We start from the raw sequence: 23,800 nt of genomic DNA on the forward strand, positions 1-23,800 counted from the left end.
CAAGTACTTTATGCATCTTCACAACACACTGAAAAACTAGTTTCTTGGTGAGATCACAGAAATAAGATAGATAAAATTAAGAAGATAACGTATCAATCATGGTCCCTTCTACCAGCTTAACTATATTAACTATTAATAGCAATTATGTAATATATCCCAATTCATCCTGAAAAAATAAAACTTGACAACGTTATATTCCGACTGTTATGAAAGTTCAGAAAAAACAGAGGAACTTACAGACTATGCTGATATGTCTTCAAATAGAATTAAAACTGTTATTACTTACAAGACTACTGGATGCCCTCTTTGGAGGTCTCCCTCGCCGTTTGCTTGCAGGACTGAAGATAAATGTGGGTGGGTCATCAGGAAATAAGTAGGAGAAATTTTGTTCTGCTAGATTATATTTTGCAATTGATGTTGCCTTAATAAGAAAGATGAAAACAGATATTCATTGTGAAATTCTTACCTTTTCATAGTCTTAAGCTAATTAATGAATCATTAATTTGCAAAAGATGACTGTAAAAGCCCATTCCAGCCACCAGAACTCTTCAGTACTTTCGTCTCACTGGAGAACTGGAGACTGAATTCCATCTACAGTAAAATACTTTCCAGCTAAAAGCACTACAACAGGATAGTATGAGCTTACTGTACCAAAACAGAAATAGTTAATTTTTATTTCACTTAGAAATACCAGCTGCATACCTTGAAGAACGAAAACAACTCATGTGCTAGACTAAGCAAAAATATGTTTTAATAAGCAACATTTTTCTAGATAAAAGCTTCCATTTTTATTTTGCGGACTTTTCTAAACTGGTAGCTAAAGAATAAATTAGAGCATAGAGAACTCTGCTTCATGTACAGAAAAACTACCATCCTGTTTACAAGCAAAAGTTAACAAAAAACCTGGTTTTACAAGTTTACAGAGTTCAGTATTCATCCTTTTATTCTGGAGAAGTAAAATACTAACTCATTATATTATACTTAGAAAAAGCTCTATCCCACAAATTATTCCTTCTTATTTACCTTAGTTTTAATGATTCCATCATGCGGCTCACAGTGTTGTTTCAGAAAAAGTTTAAGTCTATCACGAGAAAAGAGATGTTTCCTCCGGCTGTATTAGGAAAAAAAGGTAGCGTTATCAACTACATCTTTAATTATCATTTAAGTACAGCTGACAATATGTGCAAGAACACATGTAACATCAGGATTGACCTTTTTTTCTCATTTTCCTATTTATAAATTACACTCTCACCATTGTAACAAATAGCCATTCTTTGCAACCCCAATTCAATGAAAAATTTCCTTATGAATAAAACAAAACCCAAGTTACACTTCGACAATTGGTTTACACATCTGTAATTTTTGTTTGGAAGATCTGGTATGTCCTCTTTTATACAAAGATACAGACCAACTCCACAGCCTATTCATCTCTCCTAGATCTTCCAAACATTCTTTTGTATCACAATAGCTTTTAAAATCCCTAAATAAAACTGAAGTCCAACTGCTTCAGAAGACAAGGAAAACAAACAAGCAAACAAGAACAGCAGGAAAGCAGCATTCACACTTCTCAAAGGGGGAAGTAAGGCATGGGCATTTCAAGCCACCAAGCGAGAGGGGTGAATCCACACACTGCTTTATCAGGCTGTGGCACTCCTCACTCCAGGACAGTATGTGCTCTAAATGCTTCCTGGCATCCCAGGGAATGTGCACTACTTCATGAGCAGGAGAAAATTAACTACACAGGAGTAGTTAATGAAAAAAATTAATCTCTATTCATGCTGGAAACTAAAAGACATGAAATCACTTAAGGGTTGGGGTTTTTTTCAAAGTATCCTGTTTAAAGAGTTTCGATGCACAAGCCACTCTTGAAACAAAAAAAGTTTTAACTAAGTTCAAGACACAACTGTTATTTAAGCAGCAAAACCTCTTTGCAGCTTCTACTTTAAAGCAGCTAAGCAGTCTGATTGTCAGTATCTGCTCTAACATTTCTAAACCAGTAATGCTACCAGCCAGAGCAAGCTCCCAATGCCATTAGTTCATCAATATTAGAGAAAAGGGTTCTCAAACTTTTTTCCATCTATTCCCATCAGACACAGCAGTACGCACAGGTATCAGCAGCAACACCAGCTCTCTTCCATTTGCCAACAAAAGCAGAGACTTGTAAAGAGTGGGTATCTGTGTTAACGTTAGTAAAGCTTAGAACCCTTGCTACAGAAAGCCTGTGAAACACAGTATTTTGTTGCAGTTCCTCTAATTAATAGTTCTAACATACTATTTTAAAATGCCATTTCACATCAAAAACAACTTACAGTGACGTAAACAACTCACAGTTATAAAGTACAATTTTAACTTTCATATACTAATTTTTACCTTAGTTGAGATGCTTTAACGATAACAGTTTCATATAAATCTTTTTTAATAGGTTGGACTTTGTATTTAAACAAAGAAGGATCAGTTATGGCTTTCTTCTCCCTAAATAAATAAATAAATAAATAAATACGTTAACTGTATTGACAAAACACCAGTCTTACATTGTACACATTTTTTATTTGCATACACAATGGAACTCCTCAAAATACCCAGCCATATTTAATACAGGCTTTAACTTCCACTGGTACCAAGGAGGACCTGTCCACTTCTGCCAACTTTCCTGCCACTACATTTAGATCTGCATCAAAGACAGTTCCTGCAAGGAACAGCAAAAGGGACAGGGGATGTTGCTTTTCTTAGCTGGAAGATGGGAGATAAGAAGGGAGGTGAGAACAAAGAGGGAGATGAACAATGAGTACACCCCTATCTGTTAGAAAATCATCTTCTTAACACTCTCAGTACTCATGATGGCAACAGAAAGGCAGGAAAACAGAGAAAGAGATGATGAGAGACAAGAGTTAAATACAGTAAGAATAGCAGCCACAGACCTACGGATCACATATCAAAATGAATGAAAACCAGACAGCACATTTTTCTGAAATACTGATTTAGAAAAGACACTCTCACTAACAACATTCTGAAAATCACAGGAATCACAAGGCTATAAATCTATGCTTTAAAATAAATGCTTATCAAGTTACGTACTTTTTTCCCCAAAGCATACTTCCCTTTTACAGCTATTAGCCACAGAGAACTAGATTTTTTTCTCCCCCATGGAAAATATTTCTTCAGTTTTAACATAAGAGAAACTGTTTCCTACACCTCTTCCCAGGAGAATAACCACCCAAGTCTCATGTGCTACCAAAACAAAATTCACTCATGTAAAAAACAAAGAGAAGCTTTTTGCTATAGACAATATACTTTAAATAGTGTGATATATTTATGGACAAGTTTCATGAACAGAGCTGAACTACTGAGATTTTCTTTAAATAATGTTACGTTTTGCTATTAAATAACAGCACTAACTTATCATTTAATGGTAATTTTTTATCAGAAGTCATATTGCTTTATCAGGAAGAATTCAACTGTCATCTTGTTTCATCAGTAGGGACAATGAAGAAGTTACGTGGATGAACTAGGAGATTTACAGCTATGCATTTCATCATCAACAGTCCTTGTGGCATTTACAAAATGTCTGAAGGTGCAGTCTATGACAAAACAAAATACATCAATATACCACTTGCTATTCTTTACCCCTATGAAGAACACACAAAATACAGCAAACTGTACTTTGCAAGGTTGTTGAATGTGCAATTTGCTTCAATTCTTAGTTTTTCCCCACTAACTCTGTGAAACAGAAGTCCAAAAAATGCAACATTCAGATGTCTAATAACAAACATATTAATTCATATAAATGAAGCATAAAAGAAACAGTACTAGTGTTAGTGTCATTTTAGATACGAATAATTTCCAAATTTCTGGATAAAAATAGTTTACAATGATTAAATGATCAACACATAGTTAAAAACAAATGAAAGGACAGAAGATTCAGAGTTGGAAACCACAACACATCTACTGGACCTATAGATCAGCACTGTGATATACACTATTTGCTTTGCATAATGCTATCCAAGTTAAAGTCTCAGGCTGAGTTACTCTGACCAACTCCAATTTAAGAAAAATAATACAAACCCCCAACCAGTTAGTCATATTAGCAAGAGAGATAAGCTATATGAACAAAGTATACCTATCGGTAAGGTTTTAACATCTCTGCCTATAATTTTACATTTGTTAAAAGAGGCTCCATATTTTGCTCATACTGTGACTTGGTCTTCCATGATCACCTTCACTTTCAAGATAGGAAAGCTAAAGTAACAAAAGTTGATTCTTTAGGAACTTCTGGATAGTATCAAATACTAACTTGTTCCCTCACCATTCACACCTGCATCTCCAGCCCTTTGGTTTAATAAGTTAAAGAAAGGCCTAAATAGATAATGTTCAGGTACAAAATAAAAGGCATCAGAGCACCAATGTTATACCAAAAGTGTATCAGTTGATTTATACATTTTTAATAGATTTTAAGCTCCAATACTATCTGTAGTCAAAAGCAGGGCCCAAAAATAATCAAATGGTTAACTCTCATATCATTAACCTTTATTTTCTTGTTTGAGTAAATCTTTCTCTCACCTTTAGTGGATCACATATAATAGCCCCAGCCTAATTCCAAACACACTCAGTTTTTTCTGCTTAGTTTCTGAGTTTCCAATGATTATCCTAAGAAATTAACATATTCCCAAAATTCTTCTCCATAAATCCAAACTTAAAGTCAAAATTTTGCTTAGCACAGAGAGAAAGAAAAAGGTCATTCAGTACCTGTAGAAAGCTTTAAAAATTATATATCTGATTTAGTCACTTCAGCATAAAAGTCATAACATTCTATTTTGTTATATTTTACTTTATAAAGCATTACATAAACCACTTAAGAGTGTTGTGGTTTAAGCCCAGACGGTAACTCAGAACCATGCAGCCGCTTGCTCACTCCTTCCCTTTCTTCCCCCCAGTTCCCAGCAGCATGGGGAGAACTGAAAGAATGTAAATCTCACAGGTTGAAATAAGAACAGTCCAGTAAGGTGCAATACAAAACTACTACAACTACCACTAATAATAATAACAATAAGGGAAATAATAAGGGGAGAGAATATAAAACTAAAAAGAAAATAAAAACAATAAACAAGCGATGTACAATACAACTGCTCACCACCAACCCTGACCCCGAACACTGATCTGGGCCTCCCGGGTTAACTCCCCCCAGTTTATATACTGGGCATGATGTGCTGTGGTATGGAATACCCCTTTGGTTAGTTTGGGTCAGGTGTCCTCTCTCAGCTCCCTCCCAGTTTCTTGTGCCCCTTCTCACTGGTAGAACATGACAGACTGAAAAGTCCTTGATCAGGGTAAGCATTACTTAGCAACAACTAAAAACATCAGTGTTATCAGTGTTGTTCTCAGACTAAAGTCGAAAACACAGCACTGCACCATGAAGGAAAAACATGACTGTTACAGCTGAACCCAGGACAGTATCCACCCCTTATTTCATACGATTCACATCATGCTCAGATCCCACATATTTAAATATACCATTGCTTTTTGTCTCTTGATATATACATAGACACACACACACACAAAGAGACAGATATCATTCTATGATTCATTAGTCCATGGACTATCCCTATTAAAGCTCGCGGAGTTCATTCAGTTCACGTCAGGCTCCATGTGTTGTAACAGTCTTTCAGGGCAGGAGGGACAGTGTGTAGTGTTGGACTGTTGCCTGCTGACAACACTGCTAAACTCATCTGGTTCCATCAAAGTTTATTGTTTGTTGGGGTGATGATCGAAGGGAAGTCAGGGTCAGCCAGTGGTGACCTGAGGACAGTTCTGCTGCTGATGGCTTTTCCCATGATTTCATTCTTTGCTGATGATCATGACAGCAGGTATCTCCTTTTCAAAGCCCAGAGTGACAGAGATGGCCATCTAGTTGATGTGCTATAGAAGTGTTATATAGCAGGCAACAGCATACAATTGAGTTCACTGGTTGTTTTCCCTGAAAATCAAATCCCCTTGAGGTACACATCGGACTTCCCCATCCTTCCACATTACCCACCAAGTGTATTTGGGCCCCTGAGCAAAGCAATCCCACGAGTGGGTTTGCCTTTACCTGAAGCAGGAATAACCCAGACTGTCTTCCCCAGCAAATTCTTCATGTGCACCACAGGAACTTTGTCCCCCTCTACAATATGTAAAAGTTCTGACTGGGCTGGGCCAGCCCTGTTGGCAGATCCTCTGGTGTTGACCAACCAGGTGGCCTTTGGTAAGTGTGTATCCCAATGCTTGGAAGTTCCCCCACCCATTGCTCTCAGTGTAGTTTTTAACAGCCCATTGTACCGTTCGATTTTCCCAGAGGCTGGTGCATGGTAGGGGATGTGATATACCCACTCAATGCCATGCTCTTTGGCCCAAGTGTCTACAAGGTTATTCCGGAAATGAGTCCCATTGCCTGACTCAGTTCTCTCTGGGGTGCCATGACACCACAAAATCTGTTTCTCAAGGCCCAGGATAGTGTTCCAGGCAGTGACGTGGGGCACAGCGTATGTTTCCAGCCATCCAGTGGTTGCTCCCACAATGGTAAGCACATGGCGCTTGCCTTGGTGGGTTGGTGGGAGTGTAATATAGTCAATCTGCCAGGCCTCCCTAAATCTGTACTTCAGCCATTGTTCTCCATACTAGAGAGGATTTAGCAGCTTGGCTTACTTAGCTGCAGCACGTTTCACATTCATGAATAACCTGGGCAATAGTGTCCATTGTTAAGTTCACTCCCAGATCACAAGCCCATCTGTATGTTGCATCTCTGCCCTGATGGCCTGAGGTGTCATGGGCCCACGGGGCTAAAAATAATTCATCTTTATGTTGTAAATCGCTCTGCTTCAATTGCTGCAACCACCACCCCAGGGCATTTGCCACCATCCATGAGTCAGTATAGAGATAAAGTACTGGCCACTTTTCTCGTTCAGCAATGTCCAAGGCCAGCTGGATGGCTTTCACCTCAGCAAACGGACTCGATTCACCCTCTCCTTCAGCAGTTTCTGCAACTTGTCGTCGGGGACTCCATATGGCTGCCTTCCATCTCCGATGCTTTCCCATGATACGGCAGGACCCATCAGTAAACAGGGCATACTGCTTTTCACTTTCTGACAGTTTATTATATGGTGGGGCCTCTTCAGCACACATCACCTCCTCCTCTGGTGACATTCCAAAATCTTTGCCTTCTGGCCAGTCAATGATGACTTCCAGAATTCCTGGATGACTGGGATTTCCTGTTCCAGCTCGCTGTGTAATTAGTGCAGCCCACTTACTCCACGCAGCATCAGTTGCACGATGTTCAAAGGCAGGGTCTCCTCTACATCCCAGCACGGGCAACTGGGATGCCGGGAGGAGCTGTGCTTCAGTGCCAATCACTTCTGAAGCAGCTCGAACCCCTTCATAGGCTGCCAGTATCTCTTTTTCAGTTGGGGTATAGCTGGCCTCGGATCTTCTGTATCTCCGACTCCAAAAGCCGAGGGGTCGACCTCGAGTCTCCCCTGGAGCTTTCTGACAGAGGCTCCAGCCAGGACCACTCTCCCCAGCTGCGGTGTACAGTACATTTTTCACATCTGGCCAGGTCTGGACTGGTCCAAGGGCTACTGCATGAACTATCTCACGTTTAATTTGCTCAAAGGCCTGTTGCTCATGGCCCCATTTGAAATCACTCCTCTTCTGGGTCATGTGATAGAGGTGGCTTACAATCAGATTGTGATTTGGGATGTGCTGGCATGTGGAGCTCTCCAGAACTCCAGAACACCTAAGAAAGCTTGAGTTTCTTTATTATTAGTTGGTGGAGACACTGCTATTATCTCAACCATTCATGCCTCACATTGGGTGCCACAAAGGACTGTTGTGGTTTAAGCCCAGCCAGTAACTCAGAACCACACAGCCGCTCGCTTGCTCCCTCCCTTCCTCCCTGAACCCAGGACAGCATGGTCTTAAGGTAGCTTTACCAAGAAATGTCTGAGTCCTTCTTCTTCTGAGTTACTCATGTCCAGTACATGACTATCTAGTCTGAGTCCTGCTGGAACTATAATACGTATATATCTGAGTCCTGCTGGAATATAATACCTATATCTTGCTTTTACTGCAGAACATAATAAAAAAAGGTCAGCAGGAACGCTAGTACTGAACACGGGGCTATTTCTGCTCCACACAGACAGGAGTAGGGTCAGAGAAAGGTTGGGATCTCTAATAACGTCTATTTTCAGTTAAGATTCTCAAGCTTTACAGATTCTTTAGGAAAAAATATTTGCAGATGGCCCATCAATCTGTGCTGCACTCCCCTCCCCCCCCTCACAAACACACTGAGCATCTGCTGCACCATTGTTTAACAGCACTGCAGCTTTGCATGAAGGCTGGGTCTCAAAACCTGGAGATCTGTCTGCAGATGGAGGCAAAACTGTGGTTCTGCACATATCAACTTAATATTGGTCCCAAGGCAAATAACATCCATACTCTCTACAGTTTCTCCATGAGCAGCAAAATATAGACCCTGAAGAATTGGGGCTGCAAAACCATGTAATTGAGTTCAGTGGGATTTCTTATTGTTACAAATAAGGGTATAAAGAACCATAAATGCCAACATACAAAACCTGACAACAATGCTCTACCTTTAGATAGGTTTTACAGGTACAACAAATACTTCCAAAGTTTGCATATACCCAGAATATATCCAGAAACTAATTTAACTGTTATTACACTCTTGATTTGTTAAAGACTCACTTAAGTGAGAGGTTTGTAAGAGGACTGCAATTTAAGTTTGTAGCATAAATGTCAGTTATGTATGTCATAAAACAGTGCTTCAGAATTTAGTCTATTTTCACCAGATTTCCCTAAGAAATGATCTTCCCTCCCGTCTCTGCATTGTCAAAATAAGTAATCAGCTGGGGAGAACCACAGACAGAGTGTAAGACTCAGTCTTACTACCAGCTCTGTATGCATGGAACTGACAGCAACATAAAGGGATCAATCCCACAGTCAGCTCTCTGCATGCTTGCGTAATTCCAAGAATAACCTCCTCTCAAATGCCACATGCCTTGTGGAATACAGAAAATGCATTTATTTTCTCAAAGACGTAGGACGTCTTCATGAACAAGTTGGACACTGCCTTCAAGAGACAGTAGAGAATTTTTCAGGTTATTTATCCCATGTTCCTTTCTTAGCCAAGCCAGAAGCTCCACCCTGCTTATTCAAGGCATGTCAGGACATGGAAGTCCTCTTGCAGCCAACAATGAGAGTAACTTCTGTATCCACATGACATCTCAAAGTCAATAACAGTTCATGTAAAGCCTGTATGTTTCTTGATACAAGACTGGGGCCCACTTAAAAACCTCTTTCATCAACATTGTGCTTGTGAAGCACAGAAACCTTTCCTTTTGTTATACTGCTAGGATAAGCTGCATGTATAACTCAATTATTGGTCAGTAAAGGGATACTCCACATTAAACATCACAATTAAAGCCAAAAACCTTATTCAATGTTATTAAGCTACTCCAGCCTACAGGCAAGTCCTTAAGACAAAACATACACTGCTGTTTCATTGAACCTAAAATCATAATCAATTCATTAAACCTAAAATCATAATCAATTCATTAAACGCAGTGGTATATGTTTATATGGACACATGCACAATGAAGAAAGCTTTGTACATTTTTATATTTTGTATACAAACACATTAAGTCTCTGGAAAGCCTTTGCAGAGAGTTCCAGCGAGAGCACATCCTCTTACTGTAAGGCAATCCCAACTCAGCCCTATGACGGATGTCAAGTAATACATCATGCTAAGTCATACCAGACTGTAGAAATGCAGAACATGACTGCATTTTCCAGGCTATAGCAGGACAGGTTCTGCAGCACAAAGAAGACTAAGCATACATGGCCCTTCCACCATCTCTCAACAGAAACACTGTCACTGTCATTCCAAATAAATTAAACAATTATTATTGTGTAGGTACTCCATTTCTCATAACACACAGCTCTCTGGTGGATTACGCACAGCACAACTGGCACCCATGAATGTTCAGCTTATCACCTTCAGCTGAACACTCATGATCCATACAGATCAAGTAACCTGTTTCAGTCAGACCCTGCCATGTCTGCTTTAGTCTCATTTCCACCCAGCCCACATGCTTTGCACTGTCAAAGTATCATTTACCCATTTTGTGCAGAGTTATTGTGCGTTTCTGAGTCGTCACTGTCGCTGATGACAATTGTGTCTCCATCAGTGCTGCTGGCGTGGCCATTTGCCATTCCATTGTGATGGGCTGGAGCTATGACTTCCAAAATCTTACACTGCAACCTGAAATAAAACACAGACATTTATTACTATCAAAGTGTTTCACTAGTGAAAGGAGTCTAAAGTTGTAGATGTAATTTTAAGAGCATATTTATAACTGAACATTGTATTGTCCACTAAATAAATCCTTAAGAGCCTTGTACCGAAATATCAGGTAAAATACTAATTTGATGAGTTCCATCTAATAAATGAACAATTTCATCTGCTTTCACAGCTATCAGCTTAACTAGCCAAGACAAGAAATCAAGTCACTGGTAGAATAATTTATGGTTGTATTTTTTTTTCCAGTTCTCACTTAAGCAAACTAAAAAGTTAACTTTATGTGTTTCTTTAAAACTAGACACCAAATCTTTACATTTGTTTTGATAGCAGTCTAAGAAAGCAAAAGATTTTCAGATCGCAAAGTATTTTTACTTATAAGAGATCATCTTCTACTGCTGTTGATGACCTAAATAAACAAGGCTGAAATGATCATTATGCATCTAATCTTAATAATGGCCCATTTATCTGCTGACACATATTAAGGCTCCATCTGGCATGCACACAATTGACAAAACAAGTCTATCCCTTAGCTATCCTGAATGCTAGTTAGAAAAGGCAGAATTAACTACATATTAAAAAGTATAATTAATCGACACTTTGTGCTGGATAACTGTATTACAGCTGGTTCTTGAACACTAACTTTCACCCCATTCTGGAATTCCAGGGTACATATTTTTTAGTTTAATTTCCTAAAGCCTTGTCTGCTTCATGAAAACTAACTATTACAGTCAATGGATGCTGTCACACACAAAGAATGGGGGGAGAAAAAAAACACAGTGATTCTCTTCTCTGGGCACCAAACACTGCCAATAGAAATGAAGAAAATGGAGAATACATGAAGCACAGGGCTTGAATTAGTGTGGCATCATGTCCAAATCAGAAACAAACAGAAAAAAATACCAGCAAATCTATGGCAGGCAAACTCTAAGTGTTCTTCTATGCAAACACTAGCAAAAAGGAAACAAGGTCAAAATATTTCTTAGACACCTCTTTCTGTAAGCAGAGACTACCATCCAAAACCTGCAGATATTTGAGGGGGTGAGAGAGGGGGGAAGGAGGAAAGGAAGGGGAGCATAGGGAGAAAAGTTGAAAACATTAAAATATCCTGTGTCATATTCACTTGCGAACTTAGCTAGGACCAGTAACACAGTTAGCTGTACATAGCTGTCCTCCCCAAGCCTCTCTCCAACAGGAACAGACCTCCAGAATGCTCCAATGGGGCACGCTATTTAAAAAAAAAAAAAATTAAAAATCCCCAAACAACTATTAATATCCTTATATATTCCTAAAGACAACAATATGACCACGGGGACACCAGAGCTGCCTGCACAGAGGCAGCCCAAACCTGCTGGCCTCAATGACCACAGGCACATTGCCAGTCCAATGCAGCCAGTTTCCAAAGCTGGTCTGAGGCTGGAAGACACATTTTCCTGGTGAATGGAGCCCAAACTAATTAACTGTGCAAAAAAATAAATAGGCTTCATGAACAGAACCAAGAGCACCCAAGTATGTAACGGAGACAGAGCCTCATGGATGCTCACAAAATCAGTCCAAGTCCAACAGGGCTTATTAAGATCTGGCCCAGCACCAGACTTTGCCTGAGTCCTAAGAGAAAAGTCTATCACTAAAGTACCTTGGTTTTCAATATTCAGAACCTCACAGCTTCCCTTTCATATTAAATAATATAGAGCTGACTGCATGTCAGAATGTATATCATTAGGCTGGCTTTTTTAAATCCAACGAAGATCACCTGCTAAATTGTAGAATTGGTTTTGTTTCATATTATAAGGTACGTTTCCTAGAAAGTTCAATTCAACTTTAAAAACACTTTAAAATTAATTTCTAATGGAAAGCAATCAAAAGCACCAATGCTTAAAGCTACTGACACTTCTTCAATTTCATTCACTACTAGAAGACCACTAGAGGGAGCGCATACACACTCAATTCGCAATCACAGTAAAACAGCCACGAGAAGGCTAAATCGGAACCTATGCTACCCAATGACATGAAGGGACAAAGAGGCTGAAACACACACACGCGAATCAATCCTCATGGACAAAAATATTTGAGTATTTAGCCACCAAGTGTTTTTCCAACGCTTAATTTCCCTGCTTATCCATTGGACAGCTCTGTAATTTACAGGGTATCCTATCACCTTCTGTGAGAACCAAAGTTAAATATTCTATACACTTGATTCAGTAAGTAGCAAAATCACCAATAGACCTACTTCCTCCCATCCTCCCCCGCCTTTTTATTACTAAACAGGAAGAATGACTAATGGAACCAGTTATCACAGAAAGCAAGTGATTCTCCATCATCTATGCCTTCATTCAAATCATTACCATAAATCTTTGGGGAAGGAATCAAATGAAACACACATTACCTGTCTCAATAAAAACATAATTCAATGAAATTTAACAGTTACTAATAGGAGACTGAAGAAAGTGATTCAAATCCTTCCTTCTGGCACTAAACAAATAATCTACAAATGACTCTTTTTAGCCTTGCTACACTCAAGCCATGGGTAGTAGCAGCCAAGTCCCTGGGCTAAGAGAGACAGACACTCTGCCTCTAGTGCGAATAAAAGTCTGCTTTTCCCAATAACCTAATCATTCCCCAAGTTCACTTATTACAACTCTTCTTCTATTGGGCACAAAAAACAGTAGAGATGAAAGCTGAAGCAAGACACTCAAATGAAGCATGCTATTTAAAATACTTTCTAAAAAGGATGCCTTAAGATCTCTACAGGACTCATGTCAAAGTCAAATCATGCTCACTCACCATTTCCCATAAAAAAAGGACTGGGGGCACCTGAATTTAAACAGACAGCAGCATTAAAGTAAATACATACTCTAATATCCCCCTTAGTCAGGAAGCACTTTCTTCAAACAATAATAAATATCATGGAGAAACTTAAGAGCCAAATTACGTGAATGCCACAGGTATTCAGAAAATGATCAGGTAAATAGAAAATACAGCTATCATGAACTTCTACACAACAGTCCCAGCAACTAGCTCACACTGACAGCCAAAAGCTAGAGAAGTAAGCCTGCAATAGAATTATTCTGTACTCAAGCAGTTTTGCATACCCTTTCTGCACTACAAGCTGCTAGCAACAACAGGTACATGTCCTCTGACCTATCTCAAGGATGGCCTTTATGCCTACAGCTTTATTTCCTGCTATGCTCAGAAACCAAGCTCTTTGAGGTCTTTTCATGTTATCAGAAAGGTCCCAAGAAGGGCTTGGCCTATGTTAAGGGGAGAGGGGAAATATGTTGAACAACAATACAGGAGCCCCAAAAAGTTTTAAACACAAAGCCAGAGGAGGCATCACCAACATGAATGTAACCTTTTTTTTTTTAAATACCAGGGCACATCTTTCTCAAATGAAAAAAAAAACCAAACAAAACAAAACAAAAAACCAACAACAAAAAACCACTGCCATACAACAACAACAAAAACCCACGACATTTTCCACTGACTTCCATGAATTTTGGGTATGGCTGGTCAACTGCATAAGTGAAAAGAACATAACTGATTCCAGCTAAGGTAAGAAACACTGACAAAACTGTGGCACAGGACATAGTTTCTCTCGAAACCTAACTCCATAAGTATCTCTCTAGAAGAACAACTCTGGGCTCTGCTTTGAAAAGCAGCTTGACACAACGAGCAGAAAACTTTAAGTCTGACTGAACATTGTCACTGCCAGAAGAATGGTAAGGAAGCAGCAGTGTGAAGGTGTACAAAAGCAAACTGCTCCTGCAGTCTCTGGCTGCTGTTCCACAAGATGCAGAGACGCCTTAATAGTTCAACACCACCAAAACCTTCCCTTGCCAATCCTCATTCCAGCCACATACTTGGTGCTTGCTTTTTGTAGCTCCGGCACTCTTTATCATTTTTTGATTGCCATTAAACTGAATTCAACCACCTGACAAAAAACCCCAAACAAAAAAAAACCAAAACAACAAAAACCAAACACCACTACCACCCCCCCAAAAAAAAACCCCAAAGCCCCAAGCTGTATCAGCTGTCATATCACCTACATCAGGTGGCTCACTGAATGATCTGATGAGAACTAAGAGCAAGAGACAAATATTGGCCACAGACAAAAGCAGAGAAGGAAGGAAGAAGTAGCAAGACCTCATTCATTTAGAAACCCCAATACTTACAACTTCTTGAGTAGCTCAGTGATTTCAACAGTTCATCCTTACTAACTGAAAGTGACATCTAGGCAAGTGAATACTGGAATATCAGGAAAGCCTGTTCCAGGGAGACCACACACCTAACAAGGTAGTTGGGCAAGACATGGTACATGCTTCAAACTCACCAGCAGCCCAAGATGAGAGTGATTCTGGAAAACCCAGCACAAATGGTAATTGTAACTTACTTGCCAAATTTCACTTTCATTCAGCTCAGCAACTCAAAAGCATGTACACAAGCTATTACAAGTTACAGGACAAGCAGGTATCTCCATCTACCTCTGCTGAAGCAGTAGAACACCACAATCTGAAGAGAAAGAAAAGACACACTCCATCCTAACGGTCCAAATCCAGCCATCACAGGATGTCGAGTGGAAACCTTGACCCTGACATTATTCACACTTGCACTTACTCAGAAGTTCTTCCCAAATGCTAAGTAGGCCCCTTTACATCCAACCAAGGCTGAAGTTACAGGCTGTGAGAAGGGAGACCACTGCCCATCAATTGAGAGTTCTGTGTAACAGCTTTTGATCTGGCTCATGCTAACTACCGTGATACAATAGTCTGGCACTCTGCTATGTCCTCATTTCAAGTCAAAAAACAAGATCCCTTGGAGGCTCAGATGAGTTACAAACATGCCTCTATGCTTTGTAGTAAGCAGACAAAAAAACATCCCTTGGATGCAGAAGGTTGTTTCTTGTGCAGAAGGTGGGGCAATACTGGAATTCATTGGGGCCAACTTTTAACATAAAAACCAAGATCAGCAGGTCAGATGAAAAATAATTTTTAAAGAGACACCCAAATAAAAACAGTTTTTCAAATACCAAGATTTTAAAAGCACACCTTTTCTAACAGTATGTAAAGTTAGTTGAATACAGAAAACCCCAAGAGTAACACAAGAAGCCATAGCAGCTAGTACCAAGAAGAACCAAAAAAGCTACAGCCTCATTCTGTTTTGTCAACTTTTAGTAAGTTTTTAAGACATAAATGTCAGATAAGTGCAGCAATTCATATCTTTGTCCTAACAGTTCTCGTACACTTGAAAGTAATTAGAGATAAAAGCAAGACAAGATCTGAAGAAGTGACATCTTTTACTAAGCTAACTGGCACAGTTTAATGCACACACATAACAAAAGCACACAACAAGGAGACAAGTTTTATGCACATAGTGGCTCCCTGAAGTACAGCAAGAGCTGCTATTTTCGAGTTCTAGCATCTTCATTTGTCTGTCAGTCATATGTTTCGAAGAAACTAGTAAGAAGCATGATTTAAAAACCACACAACAAAAATTGTAACACAAACCAAAACCTGTACCTTTAAATTTATAGTTTAAAAAGCAGAGTGTGTGCACAGAAATGAGAGCTAACAGAGTGGCAGTGCCCAAAAATAGTTGTATAACAGCTGTTCAATAATCTATAAGAAAGGAGTTGCAGGTTCCTTCCCAGATACCATCATCTCAGCTTCCCTTAGTCAAACACAAATACAATTATTAGTCAACAAATATGAATATATTTATATCTCAAAGGACTGAAGGGCAATGGAAAGTAAAATCTTGTAAGCATGATTTTCCCAAGCCAGGAGTTTACTGATCCATAAACAGCAATGCTGGAAGAGTGCAAACTGTCCTTGCTCTATGAATGCACAAGCTGCTCCCCCGTAATGTCAGCTATGCTGTTTCATGGGCACCACACTAACTTTGCTACTTGAATTCAAACTCACCTTTCCAAATAAAGTAGGAAACTTTCTTAGTATGCACTTATGCTTAAGCCTTATTACTACAACAAACACTCTATAACAACTTTCTGATTCTCTAGACATTAGCCCCAGTGCCTCTGCATCCAGTCAGCTTTGCAGCCTGCATGTCAAAGGGGAAAATGTAAATTATTTTCTAGTCCACCAACACATTCACTGTAACTCATTAGAGTGGAAGACATTGCCTTCTACTACCTAGTGGTCTCATATTAACTTATCCTAGTGCTCAGAAAACAACTATATGTAAAAGCCAGTAATATCTTGTTCCCAGTTTGAATGAAAAAGTTGGAAAATCAGCTGTATCCTTATCTCTCACAAGGTTTATCTTCTACCATCCTAACTCCTTATCAGCTAGGCACAGTCTTGACCAGCAACACACTTCCTGTGTATCAGTTAAGATTTACAGAGATGAAACCAGTATGCAAATCTTTTAATTAGCCTAATGCAGTGGTTAATCCACTACGAACACCTACAGCACTAGAACACCAGCCAAACAATTGATGAGTTAAAAAAGAAGTTTCACTTACAGAGAAGGCTGCTCTACCATTATTTATGTTTCCTACAGGTTGACAGTGGTCGACATCAGATCATTCAGAGCAGAGAAAGGATGTCAACCTATACCCAGTGTGTGATCAGATGCAGCAATCTTCCCAACAGAGAACTTTGTCTACTACTTCTGTAAGTAGGCTCATTTTAAAAACACTATATTATCTTAAAGCATTCTGGTGTTGCTCACTCACAAGCATTTGGCAAATACCCTTTCGCAGTGCTGTCATCTAGTGGTCAAATCCAAAGAAAAAAGATATTCCTTTTTAGTATCTGCCATGTTCTGTATGATTTTTTTCTTTCTTATACACTACCTTTAAGCAACCTTTAAGACTTTCAATTAAGTTGCACATTAATTGATGGACAACAACTGGTTGTCCCCCAACCTCCATGGGGAAGGGAAGGCATTGTCATATAAGCTATTTTTAAGGGCAGGTGGAGGGGGAGCTGAAGAGCTAGTAGAGTTGCCCAACCTAAAACCTCAGATCTCTTCATTGCTCAAGTCAGACTGCAAGCTTACAGATTAATGAGCTACTTATCACATTGCTCACTTGTATACCCTAATAAAAACAAACATTATTTATTGTGATAGCACCAGACTCAGAACACTGATGAGAAATCAGAGTTGGCTGTTTATACATGCTTTAAATCTAGTTTTTGCTCCAACAAATTACAATCATTAAAAAAAAAAAAAACCAAAACACCACACCGCTGACCTCAAACAGAAAAGAACAGGTCCTACAGCTGACTGAGTTAGGCTGTTGAAGGTTTTATTTGGTGTGCCTGAGGCATTCACTGAGGTTATTTCAGGTAGGCCTTCCACACCACATAGTTCCAACTTTCAGGTAACTGCCAAAATATTGAAAATCGATTTCACAAATTTTAAGTACCAATAATACAACACAGTTCTGAGACAGCAATGGATGGACAGGTTACTGCAAGAGATGCCATTCCTTGTGGAAAAAAAAAAGACAACTGGTATGTTATGGGTCTTCAACTAAGTTCTGATGCACAAATACAGGAAGCAGTTCCAGGATGTGGTCCACTTTTTTCCTCTTCTTCAATAAAATGTAAGCTAAAACACCGGCTACTTATTTTACATCTTAAGTGATCATGTTTAACATGAAATATTGCTCTATTTTTTCCCCCCAACAATTTGAGATAATATTATATATTACATAATAATGATTTCCATGCCTTTTTCAATAAATTACTTTCCATAAGCAGCAAATTGACATTCTGAATAACAGTACTTACAGTGTCAGCTGTTTTCAGTTCCTTGGCAACCCAGACAAATTTAAACTTGATTTCAGATTAGGTTTTATGTTTATATTATGTTTCAGACCAATATTTCAAATAATTTTGTCTTGTACAAAGACACTACTAGAAAAATGTTGTTACACAACTCCTACAGTTCTTTAAATGGAAATTCAAGTGCCTCCTGTTTTAAAGCTTAGCACAGCTGCCACTTTGGAGAAAAGTCACACCCAGTTTGGCCAGAAAAGCTGGACATGTATAAACAAACAAACAAAACCTGGTCATTTTTAATCAATACATCATCAGAAAGGATTAAAAAGAAGCAGAATTCTCTCTTTGTTGTTTCTGATTACCAAATTGCACATAATTTTCAGAGATGACCTGAACAAGACACATCAGGACTGGGGGAGATTTCTCTACAATTTATTTCTGGTTGATAAGGTCTGTTAAGACACCAGACATACCAAAACAAAAGGAAGACAGAAGAACATCTCCCAGAATGAATTCCTCCCACCAGACTTCAGCAACAAGGCAGAAGCAGCCAAATTCAAAATTGAGCAGCACAACAAAGGGCTAGAAACGCAAAGAGCCTGATAGAGATGTTAAGGCCAGAAAAAGCAATAGGACATCAGATTCTGTAACCAGAACTCACAGGTTGGATACAAGAACAAGTCTCAACCAAAATCATCTTCTACCTAGCCTCTGCACAAAGCACTTGACCTCTTACTACTTCTAGATCACCTGTCTACTGCTTACTGTACCACAGACCACTTCATAAGCTCAAGACAAAACAATCTGCTTTAAGCCAAAATACTAACCCTTCTAGTGTTTGAGTCCCTCCAATTTACTTGGTTCAAAATCTAGAAAGCTGCATCAAAGCAACCTATCCTTCAAGAATATTACATGTGCAAAGTTAGGGGTTATAAAATGTCAATACTTAAATTGCTTGAGTCATCCCCGGTTACATGTACATTATGTTGTAGGCTTTGCGTTAAGCTATGCAAATAAAAGATCCTGCTGACATGTGCAAAAAACTCCATACATAAATTCAGTGGAAGAGTTCACAACACCATGACACAACTGGGTTTTCATGACCTGCCAAATTCTGTTAGTTTTATAGGATGCTACTACACTGTAGATGGACTGTGATCATTTTTGCTAGAAAAGATCACAAAAAAGTAGCTGCATGACAGACGTGCAAATTGCTCTGTTCGACAGCCATGTTATTTACAAGTAACATGAATCGGTATACTTAATCCCCAACGTAGTACTTCAAAATACAGGTCAAAGTCAACTGTTAATTGAGCAGAATAACAACGCCTCACTTCCTCCCACTTCATATTCTTTAATTATGTATCTGTAAGCATACGAATCCCTCTGCATTAGTGTTATTTGCTCTATTTCCTGGATTTAGTATTAAAGGTCTGAACTAACTCTCTGCTGTCATTTGGCTAAAATATCAGTGGCATACAATCAGCTTCAGCAAATTTTTCATGCTTCATTTCACTAGACAGAATTTTATACTTATGTAGTTTAAAACATACAACCTCTAGCAGGGTAATTTTTGATGAAAGTAGATTCTGTCTGTATCTTAGAGTCATAGAATAGTTAGGGTTGGAAAGGACCTTAAGATCATCTAGTTCCAACCCCCCTGCCATGGGCAGGGACACCTAGCCTACCCCAAAGGCTTAAGAAATCTAGCTTATATTCTATAAATACATTGATATGTGAAAGTGGAACACAAACACAAGATTTTTAGATACATACTTCAACACAACTTTGAATGACCAAGAAGACTGAATTAAAGTCTGGTAAAAAAAAAAAAAATTATAGTGATCCTCATGAGAGATAATCATGTCACAACTTTATCTGAACAGAATTTAGCTTACATGGTAAGTAGAAACCGTTTTGTTAATCAAACTTAAGAACTGATTAATGGTGGTCTAAAAAGAAAAGCAAAATAATTGGGATTTCGAAAGACGAAGAAACAAGACAGACTTATTTATCACATAAGCCTACTTTTAAGCTTTAAAAAAAATCCAAGAGGCATATGTATAAATATTTTAGCAAAAGAGTTTAGAAAAGTAATAGATTGATCTCTTAGGGGGGAGGAGGAGTTTGTTCTTCTAAAGCATTCTTTTTGCCATTAGCTTGGAAACTGACAGTATCTTCAAGGATTGAAAACAAAGGCATTTCATTGAGCAAACAAAAACCAGCACCTGAATTACACTGACAGTTGACAATATTCAGGTTTCTAGTTTAAAAAAAAAAAAAAAAAGAACACCACCACAAAAGCAAAACATACGACTTCACGCAAAATGACTGTAATACTAGTGGTAACCTGAGTCTAGTCATTAGACATATATAAAGATGAGAAAGATAGAAACAAACATTCAGATACATTCAGAAAGCAGTATCAGAAATACATTCAGAAAGAAATTCAGAAAACAACTTAAGCACTCAGTACCTAATTTATTCTTGTCCTGACTCTGCAGACTGGGACTTCACTGGTTGAAAGGAATAGAGCAGGGAAGAGACAGAAAGCTTTTCTATTAAGTACTGACCTTATGTACATGCTCATACAAATTTCCATACAACTTATCCCCTGAAGCTCACCACAGATTTTAATTCCTGGAGTACTACAAAATTTGCCTCAAATAAAATCTGTATCAGCCACTAAAAAGTCTCATATAGAATAACTGTTCCGCAACGACCATTTTGAACTAGCCCATTCTTACCACCAGATTACGTGCTGAGACCTCAGGCTACCCATGCAAACCCCATCGACTCCGTAGTATAAGCTGGTACCTTCCTCCTGAATAAAGCAAAACAAAACAACCCCACAACAACAAAACAGCAACAGCTGAACCCACAAAGGCTTTAGCACACGTTCTGCAGGTACTTCCAAGTTGAGCATGTTGAGCCTTTCCCATTTTAATGCGTTAGCTGAAACTACAAACTCATTTAGACAAAACATTGACCTTCTCTACCCCTCTCCCAGAAGCTGCTTTAAAAAAAGACTCAAGCTAGTTACATACTGTAAAACTTCTCTATATTACAGAGCACATGTACCAGCGACATGAGAAAACAAGCATCTGAAGCTCAAAATTCTTCCATGTTTTTAATCAAACTAGGATAACAATAAAAACATTCGCTATATAAACATCAGTATAAGAGTAAGCACAACACTAACCCCAAGTGTGAAAAAACCCCCCATCACACTAAATCCCAGATAATTGCCTACTATAAACATTTTACAATTAATTCCCGACTTCTGAGAATGCAGTAACAATTTTCACTACTACCTAAAAAGAAAAATTCCAACTTCTATTGATACTTCAAAGCTTTTAGTAGTTAGGCCATTCTGAGTACACAAAACACCATGTGATGAATTACATTCTGGACGATTCATCAAAACTTTCATATGATTCTTAATTCATAGCTTCCCCTAGTTTCTCATTAAACGCCATTCTACAAACAATCCACCTTTCTCACATGTGGGAGCTGACATACCTTTGCAAATCCACCACACAGACCAAAAAACTGCAGTGGCCAGACCCGAGACAACTGTTCTGCTTCCACAGCTGCTTCTAAGGAAATCTCAAGCCCAGCAATTCAATCCTACTTTTAATTAAGAGCAGGGAGGAACAGTGACAGTACCACTAGCTTAAGCATCCCACCTCACTTAGGGTGCATTTGATGGAGTTTATTATCCTGATTTTGGTTTAAAAGAAGCACACATAAAAATTACCCTCACCAAAAGGAAATACGTATTTATTTTTAAGTATACTTACCTTGCACCATTATTTCTAACTACTTCCACTGTTTCACCAACAAAATAACGATCCTTGACATAAGCAAAGATTTCATCACAGATCTCATGCAGTCGGGAGCAACGGGTAAGGGTGGCCAAGTAGAGAACTGGAATGATGAGTGCTTCTGGAAAACTCTGAAGATTCTGTCTGGCTTTCTTCTCCGATTCCAGTGCTTCCTGATATGTGAGTCCTGGTTTACCTGTGACAGCACAGCTCCACACCAGGCTGTTGCACAGAATAATGCGTTCAAAAAAATCACTGAAAGGCAAGGAAGAGAGAGAAAGAAAACAGTTCAGTTCTGAGAAACATTTTCAATTTGCTCACAATTACTACAAAGGCAAATTTCCTTTACAAGGCTGAAATGAAAAGGCAGCTCTACTCCTGCACAGGCTTTTGGATAATTATAAAATCATAGAATAGTTAGGGTTGGAAAGGACCTTAAGATCATCTAGTTCCAATCCCCCTGCCATGGGCAGGGACACCCCACACTAAACCATGCCACCGAAGGCCTCATCCATCAAGAGTTATTTACCACTTTTTAGCCACAGCATGGTAAATTGCTATTGTAAAACCAAAGTCTCGTCTCACTACAGGCTACGCTAATAATATCAAGACCTGGAAGTGCTGCAAACAAATGTTCATATAGAAGAAGCCTTACACATGAGAATAATCACGCTGTGTTTAATAGGTGTCACATCCTCCTCACATCCCCCACATTTCCACAAATATTTTCAAGAGGAGGGTCTAAAAGTGCACAAACATAAAATAACCTTAAGATCACAGAAACACGTCGAAACTTGAGTAACTTTCAGATTCTGAGTGCCCTAGCTCACAAATGAAAAGATGGGAGAGGTAAAATATTAATGTCAAGTAGTTCTCTAAATAGTTTTTATTCCTTCACTGTTTGCCTTTCTCTCAGAAGAAGCATTAAAGTATTTTCTAACTAGATTCTTCTCCTCCCTTATTCCATTAGCAAATATTGATTCTCTTCCTTACCTGTATTATTTCTAACTAATGCTAAAATTACATTGCTATTGCTTGCTTATTAGTCATTGGAATCAAGAAAGAGCAGCTTTCGTTAGTCAATATCTATCAATTTTTGACAAGTATCAGACAAAGAGCAGTTTGTTAAAACACTGTAGATGAAGTAGATGATATAGCTATTCACAAAACCATGTTAAAAACATATCATACACTATGGATCAGTGATTGGTCAGCAGAGTATTTCAACATGCTCCATCCAATTCAGACAATGATTTTTATCTGCCCTCCTTTAAAAATCTTAATGGACTAGTATGGATAAGTAGGCAACACACAACATGACAAACGCAGGTTTGCTCTGCCTTGTATCAGTCCAACAGCTATTTCATAGGAGACACTCAGTACTTTCAGAACACTGAATGCTACACAAGATATCTACACTGAAAATTCATTCATTTAAAAAAAAATAATAATAAAAATACACTGTGCAGGGTTCCCATTTTTAACAGGGTAGAACAGTATAAATCATTCCTAGTAGTGCGGTTGGAGAACTGGGCAGTTAACACTGAGGTTTTTCTTGCAGGCTCCCTTGCAAATTCAAGCTGGCAAACGTGCATCAGTTTGTAGATAACAATGTTCACTGCAGATGGATAGATGAACCATAACATTTTGTAAATGAAAATGGAAATTCCAGATTGAGGACAATGGAGGGTCCTGGCTCAGATAATCCTTTCTGCATGAGCACAGGATTCCTCTGAGTGAGAGATGCTTTAGGAAGAACATCAGCTGCAAGAAGTGGAAAAGTACAGAAGAGATATATTATCTGAATAATATTTAATAGCTACCAAATTTCAGATTTTTATACTATATCTAAAATATTTTACAGTACTTGGGTCCAACAC

General features: G+C 38.7%; 1 protein-coding gene across 3 annotated transcripts in view; it reads right to left on the minus strand.

The window, feature by feature from the left end:
- BAZ1A (bromodomain adjacent to zinc finger domain 1A) overlaps positions 1-23,800 on the minus strand; it is a 63,811-nt gene that overhangs the window by 31,819 nt on the left and 8,192 nt on the right. For 2 of the 3 annotated variants that reach the window (XM_080619334.1, XM_080619333.1), the window contains exons 3-7: positions 21,897-22,175; positions 10,166-10,309; positions 2,371-2,472; positions 1,024-1,111; positions 287-421 (exon numbers count right to left, since the gene is read on the minus strand). In XM_080619334.1, coding sequence (XP_080475460.1) covers positions 287-421; positions 1,024-1,111; positions 2,371-2,472; positions 10,166-10,309; positions 21,897-22,175 — 748 coding nt within the window. Of the gene's footprint in view, positions 1-286; positions 422-1,023; positions 1,112-2,370; positions 2,473-10,165; positions 10,310-20,840; positions 21,612-21,896; positions 22,176-23,800 lie in introns of those variants that run through there. The other variant, XM_080619335.1, reaches the window with a different exon arrangement.

The sequence above is a fragment of the Psittacula echo genome (assembly GCF_963264785.1).
Source record: "Psittacula echo genome assembly, chromosome: 5".
In the NCBI taxonomy this organism is placed as follows: domain Eukaryota; kingdom Metazoa; phylum Chordata; class Aves; order Psittaciformes; family Psittacidae; genus Psittacula; species Psittacula echo.